This window comes from Crassostrea angulata, chromosome 5 (assembly GCF_025612915.1).
Source record: "Crassostrea angulata isolate pt1a10 chromosome 5, ASM2561291v2, whole genome shotgun sequence".
NCBI classification, from domain to species: Eukaryota; Metazoa; Mollusca; class Bivalvia; order Ostreida; family Ostreidae; genus Magallana; species Magallana angulata.
Genome location: NC_069115.1, coordinates 2,156,995 through 2,176,235, shown reverse-complemented (window position 1 = coordinate 2,176,235; position 19,241 = coordinate 2,156,995). Strand labels below are relative to the sequence as shown.

The following is a 19,241-nucleotide window of genomic DNA, read 5'->3' as shown; positions in this document are numbered from 1 at the left end:
TATAGAATTACAGTAAAATGACTATGTTCATTTTAGGGGGCTATTTTAGGCTTAAACTATATATAGTCCCTTAAAAACTTTTTCTCTGAAACTAATCAGCCAGGAAAGTTGAAACTTGTGTGAAAGCATCCTTATGTAGTGTAGATAAAAATTTTTGAAAATCATGAATCAGGGGGAGGGTGGAGCCACAATGAGGGGGTTCAAACTTTTACATAGGAATATAGTGTAAATCTTTTAAAATCTTTATTTCAGAAACTAATCAGCCAGGAAAGCTGAAACCTGTGTGGAAGCATCATTATGTAGTGTAGATACAAATTTGTTAAAATCATGTCACTGGGGGGAAGGTGGAGTCACAATTGATAGAGGTCAAACTTTTACATAGGAATATATTGTGTAAATATTTTAAAATCTTCTCAGAAACTAAATATCCAGGAAAGCTGAAACTTATGTGGAAGCATCATTATGTAGTGTAGATACACATTTGTGAAAATCAAAATTGTGGGGGTAGGGTCAAACCTTTACATTGAAATCTATAGTGTATATCTTTTAAAACCTACTTCTCAGAAACTTATCAGCCAGGAAAGCTGAAACTTATGTGAAAGCATTCTCAGGTAGTGTAGATTCAAGTTTGTTCAAATCATGGTCCAGGGGGGGGGGGGGGGGGAGGTAGTGCAAAAATTTACATTGGAATATAAATAGAAAAAAATTAAAATATCTTTTTCTAAAAACCATTTGCCCAGAAAAGCTTTAATCATAATGAAAGCAACCTCAAATAATGTAGATTTAAATTCTTTGAAATCAAAATCTTGAGAAGCTAAGAATTGGGCCACATTGGGATTCCAATTTTACAAAGGAAAATATTTTAATTTTTCACAAAAAATGAAATGTTATGATATATGGTTTTACTTATATGCAAGCATATCGACATATTCCTGATTCTTTCAAATTGTTTAGAATCTGGCCCCTGGGCGATTCTTGGGCCTCACAAGGGGTTCAGAGTTTGATGTAGGTTTATATCCTTTATATAAACAATTGTTTAGGATTTTTTTAAGAACTGCAATGCTCAACAGGTGATATGACTATAAAATCATCCATTAGAAAAGGGACTTGATTATAAACATAAGAATATCCAGGGTAAAAAAAATAGACTCTCACTTATACAGGATCTACGTGTTTTATACTACATTGCCAAGATAGTTTGAATTATGACTTTATTAAGCTGATTTTACCATACCTACTGTTGCTCAGGTGAGCTATGTGGCCCATGGGCCTCTTGTTTCAAATCATGATCCCTGGGGATAGGATAGGGTCACAACAGGGGGGAGGGATGTTTACGTTGAAATATATAAAGAACTAGAGCAAACAAAGCAACGAGTGGGTATTCCGTTAATGTTCAAAGTAAAGCTATAGGTACATGTAAGAAGCAGAGTTCTTAAAGGAATATAACACATCAAGTAACTTTAAAAAAAATCGAATAATTCTTGTTACGAGTTAACAAAATCCGAATAATTTTAAGTACAAATTAACATCTTTTCGATTTTAAGAATGACTATGCAAATAAAAATCCGAATGTGTTTAGGTAGGATTTAACAATTATCGAAATATTTTAGGTACAAATTAATTTAACTTTGAACATTAAACTATTTTTCTGAACCAAGAATGCGGAATCAAAATTTCCGGAAAAATCAATTTTTAAACCCCAATATTTCTGAAGTTCAGTGTCCGAAGTTAAAATGGAATTCAGCGTTAGATTAAGCTTAAAAAGTTCTTTGTTTTTGTCTAATGGTTTATATCATTAAATTATTGCTCAGAAAAGTTTAATTGTAAAAAGACTTTGAGGGGTCAGCCCCTTTTTCTTGATATCAGATAAAACGTCTTGCAAATATACCCATATTTTGTACAACAAGTGTTCACGAATTGTTAACCGTTCTCGAGATATTTGAACAGCCGACCCTTTTTCTCCTTACCGGGTCCACCAACAACAACATTTTAGTTTTCATATTGTTAAGAACATTATTGTGAACAACTTTTATTCTACAATGCCTTGCAAAATATTTCTCCTTTTTCCAATATTAATGATCAAAGTTTTGGACTTCTGGCCCTTGAAATCCCTTATTACGTAATATATGACTTAAGTAAGGTTCTATAAAGAAAAACATCTGTACAGTAAACATTTTTGCTATAATAATTTTTAACAAATTATTTTTCAGTAAAAAGTTATTGTATGGAGACCTTTGAGCTCTCCTGGCCCCGAATTTGAGGGGCCAGCCCCTTTCTCTTGATATCAAATTGAGGGTCTCGGAAATATAAACATATTTTGTTGAATTGTTAACTGTTCTCGAGATATCTTTACAAATGTGTTTTAGGGGCCGACCCTTTAACTCCTTACCGGGGCCACTGACAACAAAATTTTAGTTATTATGATATTGTTATATAAAAATTATTGTGAACAACTTTTATTCTACAATGCCTTGCAAAATATTTCTCCTATTTCCAATATTAATGATCAAAGTTTTGAACTTCTGGTCCCTTGAAACCCCTAATTATGTAACATGACTTAGGTATGGTACTGTATAGATAAACAGCTGTACAATGAACATTTTTGCTTCAATAATTTATAACAAAATATTGTTCAGTAAAGAGTTATTGTAAGAAGACTTAAGAGCCCCTTTGGCCCCTAATTTTAATAAAAATTAAAGCAACTTTTGCATTACATGTCTTAACAAAATATTTATACATCAAAAGATATTACAGAAAATGTTTGAAAATTTTGTGAAAAAATTTGGTGCTAATTTTCAGGTTCAAGCAAGCTTCGAGGCCTTGCACAATTTTTATAAGTGAAAGCATGGGGGTACATCTACATACATTCATCTACAATCCCTGAAAATTTCGAGCTTCTATCTTGATTAGTGTCAGAGGAGATGCGTGGACAAAATGACCCTTAAAAAATTACAAAATCATCAATATCTGAAACCGGAAGTGACGTCATCATTTGAAAATTTTATAATATGTAGCGACGATGATGCTCTGCCAGTCCTGAAAATTCATGCAAATCGGTTGAACAGTTTTTGAGAAATAACGCTCCAAAAAAGTCAGAAAAAGGGAAAAAAAGAATAACTAAAGCAAAGCTCGTTGCAAAGCAACGAATAGGTCTTCCGATTATGTCGAGAGTAAAGCTAGAAGTACCTGTAAGAAGCAAAGTTCTTAAACCAATAACAAGAGTAACTAAAACGTAAGAAAAATCAAAGTACTGAGAGTACTGAAAGACGGGGTCTTGAAATTTTGAATTTGTAATTGTCCTGGATTTCCTTGAATATGCTTCTAAAATTTATGAGTTTGAATTTGTTGTTACAATCTATGTTAATTTGGGTTTTTTGCGATTGTCTGATACTTTGTCAAAATTTTACTCAATTCCGGCCTTCATAATTGAAGAAAATTGACACAATGGTATATTATGTAAAATAAGACCCCAAGGAAAAATTTTAAAAATTACTACTAACCGGGAAAATCAAACAACTATATCAAGGTAGATAATTTTAATCATTAGATTTATTCAATTTTGTGATCCAAGGGAAAATTTACAAGTCGGACAGTATCCATAATAAAAGTTTTATGAAAACCCCGAAAACTCTAAAACTGCTGAATTAACAAACAAAGTGAACATTTGTATACGGATAACAAACACAGGCACCTGACTTTAGAAATATTTTTTTTACAATAAGATTCTAAGAACTTTTTAAAATAAAAAGATTTGTCACGGTTGCCATTTTGATTTTTAAGACCGACTTATCTGACACGATTTTCTTCATTTGCGATTCATGCAAAATTAATAGGTAAAAATAAATCTGTTCGCCACTTACTACTTTTTTGTGTAAACTCGTGGATCACCTACACGAATTACAATACAACCGTTCCTTTCATTAAAAATCATACTCTGAAAATCAGAGACATAAATAACAGAGATTGTCAACCCCACCATTAGCGTGTAAATGTTAAGTAGGACCAACCTTACTTTGATAACTACAAGTGCAACTTTACAAAAACTCTTTATTTAGTTTTTAAATAACTTTTTAAAAACTTATTGACTTGTCACAAAGTAATGGTTAGGTAATGCATTACTTTACTCATGTAATGGTTACTGTAATGTAATGCATTATTTCAAGGAAATTAAGTAATGGCTATGGTAATTTAATGCCCTAATTCATGAAGTAATGGTAATGTAATGCATTATTTTACAATGTAATTTACCCCAAGCCTGATTTCAACTAAGTCGGAAAACATGAACATTAACATTTAACTTGGTTCTTCAATCGATAATATTGTATATATTATATGATGTATAAGTCTTCAATGTATAATCTATTATAGATTATGCTTACAATGCAGCTTACAATGCATTGTTTAAAATTTAAATTCAGTTTAATCAACTAAAGAGCCAACGAAAGAGAAGGCAAATTCAGACTTGTTTTTATTTTCTTTGTACAAAATTCCTTTAGAGATGAACAGCAGTCATACTGCAAGTAGACTGGAAGCCAATGAAACACCTACCGGTATTTAATTTGTAAAACATCTGTGTATAACCCGTCCTGATTTTAACTTCAGCTTGCGCATGAATCGAAGTTTGGTAGCATTGGCGGTTCAAAGGGGGGGGGGAGGGTTCCGGGGGTCGGAACCCCCCCTTTCTCCGGGACATATGATTTTTTTTGAAAATGTTTAATGCCTATTTAAAGACAATTTTTCCTATTTATTATAGAAATACTGTAATTATCTCAAATAAATTTTTGGTCATATCCTATTATTTAGACCTTTATTTAAAAAGGCGATCGATAGAAATCAAAATCGATAAATAGTTCAGAATTTAAAAACATCAAAGACAAAAATAACCATTTTTATAATAGTTTGTCGTACTGTGGTTTCATTAATATTCAAGGGTATTAATTTTCGTGGATAAAGTGAAAATCACAGTTTCAAGAATACATAAATTCGTGGTCAATGACCCTATCAATACAAATTATTAACAGAAATTGCACTTCAATGAACATTTAATTTCATGGATAAACTTAACAACGAAATCCACGAAAATTAGTATTCAACAAATATTGATGAAACCCCAGTAATTAGTCTGAGTTAATTTTTAGGTCACCTGAGTCACTCAGGTGACCTATTGCAATTGGTCTTCGTCCGTCGTCGTGCGTCTGTGCGTCGTGCGTCGTGCGTTAACAATTTTACATTTTTAACTTCTTCTTGAAAACTACCAGGCCAATTGTTACCATTTTTGGTGTGAAGCATCTCTATGGTAAGGAGAATCTAAATTGTGAAATTCATGGCTCTACCACCCCTGGGGTGCCACAGGCGGGGCCAAATATGCAAAAAAAGCCAAATTTTCAAAAATCTTCTTCTCTACTCCCACGCATGTGAGGAAAAAACTGGTTGCATGGTTATGATGTCCATGAAGCCCTCTACCAAAATTGTGAAATTTATGGCCACAGGGTCAGGGGTTCTGGCTCTAGGGTGGGGCCAATATGGCCATATAGTAAAAATGTATTAAATCTTAGAAAATCTTCTTCTTTACTACCATATATGTTTTTTAAAAACTAAATGCATGATTATGATGTCCATGAAGCCCTCTACCTAAATTGTGAAATTCATGACCCCTGGATCAGGGGTTCAGGATCTAGGGTGGGGCCAATATGGCCAAATAGTAAAAATGTATTAAATCTTAGAAAATCTTCTCCTCTACTCCCATATATATTTGTTAAAAACTAAATGCATGATTATGATGTCCATGAAGCCCTCTACCTAAATTGTGAAATTCATGGCCCCTTGGTCAGGGGTTCTGGCTCTAGGGTGGGGCCAATATGGCCCTATAATAAAAATGTATTAAATCTTAGAAAATCTTCTTCTTTACTCCCATATATATTTGTTAAAAACTAAATGCATGATTATGATGTCCATTAAGCCTTCTATCAAAATTGTGAAATTCATGACCCCTGGGTCAGGGGTTCAGGCTCTAGGGTGGGGCCAATATGGCCATATAGTAAAAATGTATTAAATCTTAGAAAATCTTCTTCTCTACTCCCATATATATTTCTTAAAAACTAAATGCATGGTTATGATGTCCATGAGGCTCTCTACCAAAATTGTGAAATTCATGACCCCTTTGTTAGGTGTTCAGGCTCTTGGGTGGGGCCAATATGGCCATATAGTAAAACTGTTTTAAATCTTAAAAAATCTTCTTCTCTACTCCCACACATGTGGGCAAAAAACTGAATACATGGTTATGATGTCTATGAGGGCCTCTACTAAAATTGTGAAATTCATGACCCCTTTATTAGGTGTTCAGGCTCTAGGGTGGGGCCAATATGGCCATATAGTAAAACTTTTTTAAATCTTAAAAAATCTTCTTCTCTACTCCCACACATGTGAGCAAAAAACTGAATACATGGTTATGATGTCCATGAGGGCTTCTACTAAAGTTGTGAAATTCATGACCCTTTCATTAGGTGTTCATGCTCTAGGGTTGGGCCAATATGGCCATATAGTAAAACTGTTTTAAATCTTAAAAAATCTTCTCTACTCCCACACATGTGGGCAAAAAACTGAATACACGGTTATGATATCCACAATCTCCTTTACCTAAATAGTGAAATTCATGGCCCCTTGGTCAGGGGTTCATGACATGAAGAGGGGGGGGGGGGGGCGCAATATGGCAATATATTGTTAATGCATATAAATAAATGTGTAAAAATTTTCTTCTATATTCTCACACATCTGTATAAAAAAACTGACTAATAATTATGTTTACCAGGAAGTCCACTACTAAAATTTTAATTTTCATGTCCCCTCAAGGATTGGTTTTGACTCTAGGGCAGGGCCAAAATGGATGTATAGATGTTAATGCATATAATGTTAAAAAATTATCTTCTTTACTCCCACACACCTGAAAGGAAAACTGATTTCATGATTTTGAAGACCAGATCTTTTAGTTTTTCACCAAAATTATAGGTTTCACGGTTCTTTTTGAAATGTGGTCGTCATTACAAATTTATAATTTTTCTACTCCAGTATGAAACCTAATTAATTAGATGCATATATGAGACTCCGTGACAAGTTTGTGTATGAAATATATGCTACTCAGGTGACCGTTAAGGCCAATTGGCCTCTTGTTGTTTCTTAGCGTTTCTTTTCTATCAAGCATAGACACACTTTCTCATTGCTAGAGACTTGGGTTTCTTGAGGGTAAATATTATGCAAATCTTCCTTACCCAAATTTTCAAAAAGGTGGCTCCCATCAGCCACGCACCTCCATTTACTTGACTCTACACTAATTTAGTGTTTTGGCGGTGTGATACGAGCTTTATTAAGTTGATCGTTTTACTGACAAGTATCTATAATGCCGTCCTAAAAAAAATTTTCCGGAATAAGCAAGCTCTGACTACCAAAATTTTATTTATGTAAGGTTCATTTAATGGGCAATGTGCAATGTTACATCAGATGCACGCAGGCCTCAGAACCAAGAAAATAATTTTTGATGCCCTTAGTATGAAAATTCTCAGACTATACAATTGTCCTTAATCCCTGCTACATGGTAATATTATAGAAGTTTCAATTTCTGACGATAACAGAGACATTTTAGTGGTTGATGCATCAGCTAAAATCATGTTTTCTTGACAGAGACTGACACTTATTCTGAGTCAACCAGACCAATGATAATAAGATGAAAAATCCAGAAAAACAACAAATAAAAAAGTTTGATGCAACTGATGTGGTGGTGTCTAAGAAACAAAATGTTAATTATTTTTGGCCTTATTGTGTTCATTATAAAAGTTGAAAAGTAATCAAGCATATTTTCTGACACACAAGCTAGAATTTTTTTTTTTTGATTTTACTCTCTTGATTGAAATTATGTCTAAAATTTTATTAAAGCGATTCATTGACAATTTTATTTTGCAGATACGAGTTACATTCCTTAAAGTCCATCCAACAGGTATGCAGAAAATTCAAAACACCCCTGTAAACAGACCTGGATCATTGAAATTGAATGACGGAGAATATCCAGAATTTTACTATAGTCGACGGTATAATTTCTTAAAAAGACAAGATCGCAAGGATCTATTTAAGGCACTTTTGCTAATTAAAATGATGGAGGTCAGAAGAGAGGCAGCTCGAAAAAGTTAATTGCAAATTAGCTCATAGAAATCATTATGAATACATGTTTGTATAGATGCTTACTTTTACAATCTATTCATTCATTTTATAAAAACATTATTGTAATTTATTTGTATAACAACTGGTTCAGACTTCTACTATGGTGAAGTACATATTTACATGTAAGATAAAATACTGTGGTTATTTATGCTGGTGGTTAAGTACGCATTTTATTTGATCAAACAATATGCATGGGTATTAGGTACATGGATGCATGATTTACCACACCTCAGTTTTCTCAATTTTTTACACCATATGCGTAATGGTATTTTACATGGTTTTCATCTTACTGTGTAAATAGTGCCCCTTGAGTAAATAACCACTTTTACAGTGTTGTATATTCAACAAGTTGGAAAGAGGTTGCTTTCAGAAAAAATGTATTTGTGAGTTTACATTATTTATTGATGTGTATTTACATATGATTTTTATTATTTGTTATTAATAATGTTAATAATTACATTTTCAGCTCACTTCAGCTTTAATTTTTTTTTAGCATTTCTGATACATTGAATAGCATGTGCTGTCTACCAATCTGTACAAAATTTACCTATTACATTTCCTCTAAAACCAATCAAACATGCCACAAAGTAAAAGATGACACGTTTTTAAATTTGCTTAAACCTAATTTGGTGAATAGCATCTGTATGGGAAAAGGGATTTTGGTTTATCAAGTTGAGGGTTGTTAAAATCATATTGAAATAAGTTAAAAGTTATAATGCCAGTGAAGTTATTATGTAGGGAAAACATCTTGAAGATTGTTTTATTTTGATAAATTAATGTTTTGAAGTAAAATATTGGTGTTTTTTGACTGGAAAACATCGAACGCATGCTTGCTCAAGTACCATTTTTAACTATGATGTGAAGAATTGTATGAACAAAATCATGTTATAATTGTACTAGAGCAGACCTGTGCTCAATACTTTTAAAGGCAAAATATGAAGGAAAAATTGTAATTTAATTTGCTTGCATGTTTGCAGCTATTAGCCCAATTTAGAGATGTCATAGCTGATATCAAGTTAAGGGCGCCTTTTAGTGCTCAGTCTATCTATCCATTAGTGATTGCTTATCTTCTCTCCCCTGGCTCATACTTCACCCACAGAGTGCCTTTGAAAATAGGGTTTGCAGTTATCTTGAACTATGTTTCTAGCTATAGGTTCAAGGTTAAAGTCATCGCAGAATTATATATAAAATCGTTGCCCATGGCTTATCTTCTCTCCCCTTGGTTCAATCTGGCGAATACTTCACTCACAGAATGTCTACAGTCTAAGGATTTACATTGTTTATGAATAAAGTTTTTAGATTAAGGGTCAAGGACATATTAGAAAACACAAAAATCCTTTTTTTCAGAGCATGTACTCTTAACAAAGCTTAGAGTTCACACAGAATAATGTATTTCATATATGAAATAAGCACATTAAGTTGTCTTGCCATCAGGGTGACTGATTTCCACTTAAGTATTAAATTGTAAAGAACGATTCATTGACCTTGACCTAAGGCTGTCCCCCAAGATAGCAACTATTTCATAAGGTGAAGCAGAGGTAAATAGTTGCTGTTGAGGGAGACAATAAATTTGCTATCATCTGAAAAGTCAGTAAATAGGTATTTCATTATACCAAAGAAAACTAAATTAGTTGGCGATGCAGATTTTCTTGATGATAAACAAATTAGAGTGATCAGAGTTTAAATTCAATGCAACAGAGCTGTTCCAAGTTTAAACAGGAGGGAAATCGAATGGCACCGGTGAATAGTTTGATGACTATTTACCATGGGTAGATAGCACGAAAACTATTTCACGGTTAGGTAGAATAGCATGTTTATTCGTTGTAATTTTACATTAAAAATATTCACTAAATTTTGTTATGATATTATTAATAAATTGGCAAAGGGGGGTGGGTGTAATTTGACCATATCAAATATAGTTCGTCTAGGGTAAGGTCATCTGAAGTTAACTATTGGTCATGTACTGATAACTCATTCAATTTCCTAAAATGAAATGAAACACACACATAAAACTGTCTGTTTCCTCTGAAACAGAATTTGTGAAATTATTAGGGGGTTTCAACCCCTATGGATATTTTGATTTGCTTTATTATTAACTGAAGGTCTACCAACAATTTGTAGACAAAGTTGTTTTGAGCTTATGCTTGACCCTTGAAGTTGGCATCAAGACCTGGTTAAAGTTTTTGAGCAGGTCCTGTATTTAAGTTAGTAATGGTCCTACCTTCACCAATCTTGGATGGATGGGACATCTGGGCATAGTAATGGACTTAAAAGACTAGTGAATGCTGAACTTTAGCCATCCACTTCAGATGTGTGAAAATGTTAAGTTTTTAAATCAGATGCCCTTTGAAGACCCTATGTAAATTATTCCTCGGTCATAGCTTTACCAAACCTGCAGGAATGGTGCATCATATGATACATTTACTAATGCGTTTGACAGGCTTAGATCCTGAGCATAAAGGTTTGTTGTAGGAGATAAAGGATTTTGGAGCAGGTTAAAGGTTTTGGAGCAGGTGCCCTTTGATGGTCATATCTTTACCAAACTTTCATTGCTAATGCTTATCTTGTAATAATGATGCACTTGACTTGGATGCTGGTTTCAGATGTTGGAGAGGGTTAAAGGTTTCAAAGCAGGTGCCCTTGGATTGTCATACCTGTCATATATTGTCAATCATATCTATGAAGTTAATTGGAGTAAAGTAGGACCAGTTTTTCTAAGCGTTTTCATAATGGGGATCAGGTTCTGATCTGAACCTATGTTTCAAATCAACATGAACCAGAAAAGTTGGTCAGGACAGAATTTTCTTTCAATATTCAATTTACCTACTATCAACTACTCAATGAAAATTAACACCTGTCCAAGCTTCCAGTTAATTATGATCAAGTTGTCTATCTGAAGCTACCTTTATATAATACATTAGTCTTTATATTACCTGTGCAAGTCTGATTGAGTATGAACAGGATTTGCTTTGTTTAATTAATAAACAATGCTGTAATTGATTTACCATGACATGTACATCATATCATCTTCATGCAATTGTGCATGTAAATGTAATTGTGCTCATATTTTAGATGTGTTTGATTATGATGTGTATTTTTATGTATTTTGCTTTTTTTTTTTACCTGCTATGGTTTCATTCATAATTATTGAATAATCATTGGTATACATCTTAATGGATTAAAGTCACATTTTCATTTTTCGAGGATAGATATATCCAAGAACAATGACACTTCATGTACCAGTATTTTAAACATCTGTTAGTACGGTTTGAATTGAACATTTGATTTCATGGATCAATACCACAAAGAAATCTAGGGAAATAGATGTTTAACAAATATTGAAGAAAAATAAGTTGTTTAAAATTCTCAGGGAAGTCTGTTATTAAGAGATAATTGTTGATAATGTTAGACAAATATAATAACTTTTTTTCAAAATGATTATGACTATTTTCTGACATAAGTCAATTTCAGAAATTGAATATAGTTAGTTATTTAAAAGACAAGGGTTTAAAAATTGTCCTTTTATTATTTACTGCCAGTAATACATATTGTATAATTAGTTCTCAAGGTTGAATATGAAAACATGTACATATAATTTTGTATTGTTTAAGTCGATTCTCAAATATTCCTCCCAATTCAGAATGGTTTTTATTAGCTCACCTGAACCAAAGGTTCAAGTGAGCTTTCCTGATCACCTGTTGTCCGTTCGTCTGTAAACTTTTCACATTTTTGACTTCTTCTCTAGAACCACTGAGCCAAATTTAACCTAACTATGTACAAAGCATCCTTATGGGAAGGGGATTCTAAATTGTTAAAATTAAGGACACAACCCTTTTTTAAAAGGGAGATAATTGCGAAATTGTGAAAATTGGGTGGGTGTCTTAAAAAAATCTTCTTCCCAAGAACCACTGCACCAGATATGCTAATATTTACACCAAAGCTTCTATGTGAATATTTTAAATTGTAAAAATCGTGATCACCGGGTCAATTCTGGGGTCCCAAGAGGAGTTCAAAGTTTATTAACTGAAAGATGAAATTAACATAGAAATATAAAGGGAAAAGAGTTTTTAAAAATATTTTCTCATGGACTACAATGCTACAATTAGTGATATTACTATATAAGTACCCTAAGATAATGTAGATTGTGAAAACCGTGACACTAGGACTAATACTAGGGCCCCAACATGTTCAAAGTTTAACATAGACTTATATAATGGGAAAATTATTTTTAACTCTTCTTCTCAAGAATTACAATGCTACAGTTCGTGAGATTACTATGCAATTATTCTAAGATAGTGTAGATTCTAAAATGTCAAAATCATTTTTTATTAAAAGAAGTAATCAAAAATTAAGAAAAAGAAAGAACTATATACGGTTTGAGCCTAAAATGGCCCCCTTAAATGAACACTATCATTTTACTGTAATTCTTTGTTTTATTTGTACAAATATTCATTTGATGTATTTTCATAATTTTCATTTTGATTTTAGTGCCCACAATTGAAAAATATGACATCATATAGTTAACCTTTTTATGCCATTTTCTCATTTTAAGCATAAAACGGCTTGTTTTGAAGCAGTTTGTCTTTTAGGAAACATTGAGCGACTGCTTGAACAAACAAAATATTTTCACCAAAGATATATCTCTCCAATACTTAAAAGTGACAAAAAGTTCATTCTTGTTCAATGAGTCGCTCTATATTTCCCATTTGAAAAAAGATAAGAAAAATGTTAATTTTTGACTGATTTTGATTGAATTTTAAAAATAGCGTCACTTCTGACGTCATATACTGTCATTGAGTGCATATAAATCAAATAAATAGGTGAAAAACAAATTTTATGTCAACTGTTTTATAAAATAACACAACAAATTAATGTATCTGAATCATTTTAAAAACAGCTAATTATGGGGGCCAAATTTGACTAAAATCATATATAGTTCTTTCCATGATAAGTTTATAATAGTTAAATTATCATTCTGGGAATATGTTTATCGACTTGTTTTTCGGAATTTCGATCCCGACATCAATTACTAACATATCGGTATCCAAGTGATCGGGATCAAAGATCATAAATTTATACAACAACTGCAAAAGGTGTGGATCTTAGTTCTTACGAAGTTTTAGTTCACAAACACACAGTTAGGAAAGATAAAGGAACAAAAGATAATAAAAGGTTATGAAAAGAAAAGTAGAAATCATTGATAGACTATATCAACTATATATAAGCTTTCCATGTTTTTTTTAGTTAAGTCTATAAGACAGATAAGAATGCAAAATCTAACATGTCTAATGTCCTCATCACACCTGCAATATTTTATTTGATGAATCGGTAAAGAATATTTAAATGATTGAAATACAAAACATAGACCAATATCATCTTAAACTAGTAGGCTAATTGTTCTCGAACAATTAGAGGTCTTTCCACCTTAATATTTTTAATGAATTGCTAGATTGCTCAATAAGGTATACAAAAAACTATTATACCTATGATACATGTTGTACTATAAAATGGGAAAACCACAAAGCCATAAAATGATAAACGATTTTTTAAGTGATTTTTTTTTTCAAGCCATTTCTTTAAGAATTCCATATTGTATATATCGTTAACATTTATTGAATTACTTTACATTTCTGAATTTTTTCCACTATGAACAAAACTGAGCCAAGGTAATATTATGTTCTTATTCGTTCCACTCAGACGAACATAAATAATTTATAAAAGAAAACACAAACACGTATATTAGGATGTGAAGCGCTCTGAAGTGCAGTTTACTTATTACACAAATCTAAATACATGGTTTTCTTCTTTATCTTCATTTCTACAAAATAGAACAATATTTTAACATAATATTCCAATAAACATCAAAAGCAAGGGCGGGTGGGTGGGAATTAAGTTATCTGCACTGAAAAGAGCCTTCGAATGGCTATATAACTTTCTGCGCTAACATCGGTCAGTTAAAACCCGTGCAATGAATATTTAAATGTCACCTGACAAGGTGACCAACAACTAACCAATAGATAACAGGTGTAAATAAACACGAACACGTGTTATTTGGACCTTTAATAAATACATTTCTTTACACAATCATATAAAAAGTAAAGCTAACAATAGAAGAGAGTGTTCTACAGGCTAGCTGTCTTTTAAAAAATGAATGGGTTGACTGTAAAAACAAGTTCCACTTGAGTAACCACAGGACTTGATATGATACCTGGCTGACCCAATTGAATACCTTATTGCGCAATCCAGCAAGCTATTGAAACCTTAACTATAATTCTGTATATCAAATTATATAAATATTGATTAATTAGCCGACTTCCAAATGACCATAGCCTTTGACCTTTATGTCATTTTGTTCGGCCAAGGTAGACGCTTCTATTCCAAGTGGTCAGAACTCTCTATGATGGATAGTAAAAAAGTTGGAAGTGATTTTATTGAAGTTTCAATACTTTCAGGGGCAATAACTGCTAGAAAGGGGCCTTAGATCTTTTCGGTATGAATAGATTGAATAACCCTCTAAGTGTACTGAAGACAATGGTAAAAGTTCCATATCTCTATCTCTTATGGTTTCAGAGGAGTAGCGATAACAAGCATTTCGTACAATAGGGGCTACAACTCTGTAATTATTCAAACGTATGAGCCAAGGGGCTATATTTTAAAATGTCTTAAGATGTCCTACTATATCCATAAAAAAGTTTTTCTCTACCACCCTAAACAAAAGAGATATAAAAACTCATTAATTAACAGCTTCTCAAATGACTTTGACCTTTATGTCATTTTGTTCGGCCAAGGTAGACGCTTCCATCCCAAGTGGTCCGAAGTCTCTATGATAAATAGTAAAAAAGTTGGAAGTGATTTTATGGAAATTTAAATTCTTTCAGGGGCAATAACTACTACAAGGGAGCCTCAGATCCTTTTGGTATGAATAGATTGAAGAACCCTCTAAGTGTAAGAAAGACATTGGTAAAGGGTCCTAATCTTTATCTCTTATGGTTTCAGAGGAGTAGCGATAACAAGCATTTCCTTCTCAAAGGGCAATAACTCTGTAAGTTCTGGGAGTTCTTTGACAAAGGGTCAATTGGTATCATAACTTTTAATGAGCAATTACATAAAGTTTAATTTGTTTGGATAACTCTAATAACAAAAAAGTCACCCCGAGCTAAATAGAAAAAAAGAAGAAGTGTGATAAGTGGAAATTCATCAAATGTGTACATATGAATAATTAATAGATATCATGTTTGAAATCTGTTATCACAATTAAATCAAATGAAAAAACAAATCCTACAATGTTCTTAGTTACTATAGATTACACAAAGTGGGTAATAATGTGATTTAAGGGAGATAAAATAGCATCCATTGAGTGACTTAAAAAAAGCACCTGAATCTGACCATACCGGAATGGTAAACTATGGCAAGGATGCGCTTGGCCATTGGATTATAGTCCTATTTGAAAGTATGTTTCTCTCTCTATGAAATGCGTCTAATTAGGCTTTTTCCTTTCACGCATTTTTGGCCGTTAATGCGATGGAATCTGTAAAGGGATCACATTACAACTTCTGTACCTGGTTTCAGCTAGATAATAATTATGTAAGAGTCACGCTTCGATTGTAAACCGTTATTTTAAATTAGTTTCATATTAGATTAGGCTTAAACTGAAAATTGGTATGTATAGCATCCAAGCTGAGAGGTTGTTCATAGAAACAACGCAAAAGTATATCATCATGGCGCCACTGGGTGGGAAATTTGTTTGCCTGTGGCATTTTCATAGCGATATGGCATCAACAAGTTAAAAGTCCGAGATACATTCTACTTCAGACGCCTGCAAGACAGTAAATTAACTCACTTCACAACACGGTGTAAATATTGTTAAAACATGTTTCAGTTTTTTGTTATCCTACTCTTAGCTAACATTAATTATGTTCATAATCCGAGGTTGAATTGTATAATTTCCACACTTAGACTCAACCAGTATCAACAACCTCTTTAAGACTCAGAAAGAAGTACAGACCGACTGTTAGTATGTCTCTCTAAAATGTGTCTAGTATTCCTGCTCTGGCACATTTTTTGGCCGTTAATGCAATGAAAATCTGTAAAGGGACCACATTAAAACTTTGTATCTGGTTTCAGCTAGATAACAACAATTGTAGCGAAAGCGCCGCGCTTCGAGTGTTCACCCTTATTTTAAATAAGTATCATTCTATAGTAGTCTTAAACTGTAAATTGAGCGGTTGTTCATAGAAACAACACAAAAGTATTTCATAAAGGCGCAACTGGTTAGGAAATTGGTTTGCCCGTGGCATTTTTCTAGCAATTTGGCTTCAACTTTAAAAAGTCCGTGATTCTTTCTTCAGGCTTCTGCAAGACAGTAAAACAACACACTTTACCAAATGGTATAACATATTACTAAAGTCATGGTACATTAATTTTATCCTTTTATATACGAAGACATAGGATTGCAAAACATCTATTAAGAGCTGGTTATCAAGTCAACAGTCTCATCTTTTAATATTTAAGATTTGAGCTTTTAACATAAACGTTACTCCGTTTAAACATCTGTGTATATGACTGACTTGGTTTGAGGTTAGTTGAAAAAGGCACCTATATCTGATTTAAACTAGATAGTAAAATATAGTAATGATGCACTTGACCATTGGATAACAGTCATACTGATAGTATGTCTCTCAATCAATGCGTCTAGTTACTGTTCCTGTTCCTGCAATAGAATATGTAAAGGGAACGCATTAAATCTTCTGTATCTCGTTTCAGTTAGATAACAGCAATTATACCGAAAGCGCCGCGCTTCGAGTGTACCGTATTTCAAATAACTTGCATTCTAGAGAAGGATTAAACTGATAATTGTCATGTATAGCATCGAAGCTGATCGGTTGTTCATAAGTATATCATAAACGAATCGCTGGGTGCTTATTTGATTGCCAGTGACATTTTCATAACGATATGTTATCAACAAGTTAAAAGTATGCAAGTCCGGGGTTTTTTCTACTTCAGACGCATGGAAGAGTGTGAAAAACACTTTTCAACGTGGTGTAAATATTGTTAAATATGTTTCATTTATTTAACTCTACTTTTAGCGGTCATATTTTTTAAATTATGTACATAATCCTTGGTTAGATTTCCACATAGAGACCCAACTAGTATCAACAAAATCTTAAAGACTCAGAAAAAAGAACAGTTTGTGTAATGATGGCTCTCTGCTCAGGTTCAAACAATCATATTCTCATTTATTGAACTCTAAATGTATTCGATAGAAATAATTGTTTTGTATAGGTATACGAAGACTTAAGATTGCAAAACATCTATTAAGAGCTGGTTATCAAGTCAACAGTCACATCTTTAAATATTTAAGATTTGAGCTTTTGTTCAACATAAACATACTTCGTTGAAACAGCTGTGCTTATGACTGACTTGACTTGTGAGTTACTTGAATATAGCACCCGAAACTGAGTTTACTTAGATGGTAAACAATAATGAAGATGCGCTTGTCCATAAAATAACAGTCCTATTTGAAAGTACGGCTTTCTAAAAAAAAATGCGTGTAATTAGTGTTCCAGCTCTCGCCCAATATTTGACCGTAAATGCAATGGAATCTGTAATAGGAACACATTGATATTTCTGTACATAATTTTAGCTAAGTGACAACAATTGTAACGAAAGCGCCATGGTTCGAGTGTAAACCCTTATATCAAATATTGATTGGGAAATTTGATCGTGACATTTACCAGCGATATGGCCTCATCATGTAAAACAGCCTGCAAGTTTGGAATTGTTTCTACTTCAGACGCCTGCAAGACATATAAAATTGGTTTAGTAAAGTCTTAGATCTCGTCTTCTTCTAGAGGACGCTAATAATTTCTATCGTTCAATTTTAGAGTTGAAATATTAAAGTAAGATAGATTGAACCTGGCAGACGAGTCATCATAACTCCAACTGTTATCACCTCCGAGTCTCTAACATTTTGTTAATACTGCTTGACTCTATATTTTGAAATTACACTTTTGAACCAAGAATCATAAACATTACTAAAAGATGTCACCTGAAAGTAAGGTAAAATTAACGCGACACGTTTTAAACAATTATCGTGTCGTAAGATGTGATTTTTCACAGTCTTGTAGGCGTCTGAAGTAGGTAAAATGATAAAGTTGTTGTTGCCTCTTTAAAAAAACGCCCAGCTTGGATACTGCACTTGATATTTTTCGTTTTAAGCATGCTCTACAATCTCTAAACTTTTTGTAATACTGATTGGATCTTTATATAGAAATTATAGTATTGAACCAAGGATTTTGAACATAATTGAAAGAACATGTCAGCTGACAGTAGGATAAAATAAATGCAATATTAAGATTTTTTTTGTAAAGTCTCAGACCACGTCTTCTTATAGAGGACGCTTATTTCTATCGTTCAATTTTAAAGGTAAAAATATGAGAGTTAAATAGTTTGAACCTGGCAGACGAGTCATCATAACTCAAACTGTTATTACTTCCGAGTCTCTAACATTTTGTAAATATTTTGTGAGTTTATATATTGAAATTACTCTATTGAACCAATAAAGTGTGATTACGTCTTGCAGGCGTCTGAAGTAGGTAAAATCCCGTACTTGCAGGCTGTTTTAATTATTCAGACCAGATTACTACGAATCTGCTACAGGCACACAAATTTTTCACACAGTAGCACCTTTATGATAAAGTTGTTGTTGCTTCTTTAAATAACCGCCCAGCTTGGATGCTGTACTTGACATTTTTCGTTTTAAGCTTACCCTTGAACCTCTAAACTTTTTGTAATACTGGTCGGATCTTTATATAGAAATTATACTATGGAACTCAGGATTTTGAACATAATTGAAAGAACATATCAGCTGAGTGTAGGTGCAATATATTTTTTTTTGTAAAATCTTGGACTACGTCTTCTTATAGAGGACGTTAATTTCTATCCTTCAATTTTAAAGTAAAAAATTGAGAGTTAAATAGTTTGAACCTGGCAGACGAGTCATCATAACTCAAACTGTTATTACTTCCGATGCT

General features: G+C 32.9%; 1 protein-coding gene and 1 pseudogene across 3 annotated transcripts in view; both read left to right on the top strand.

The window, feature by feature from the left end:
• LOC128183442 (uncharacterized) overlaps window positions 1-15,386 on the top strand; it is a 59,376-nt gene extending 43,990 nt beyond the window's left edge. For all 3 annotated transcript variants that reach the window (XM_052852430.1, XM_052852429.1, XM_052852428.1), the window contains one exon: window positions 7,954-15,386. In XM_052852430.1, the coding sequence (XP_052708390.1) occupies window positions 7,954-8,178 (225 nt within the window). In that variant the 3' untranslated portion in view covers window positions 8,179-15,386. The remainder of the gene's footprint in view (window positions 1-7,953) is intronic.
• Window positions 1-19,241, top strand: part of LOC128183616 (deleted in malignant brain tumors 1 protein-like) — a 492,435-nt pseudogene that overhangs the window by 305,864 nt on the left and 167,330 nt on the right.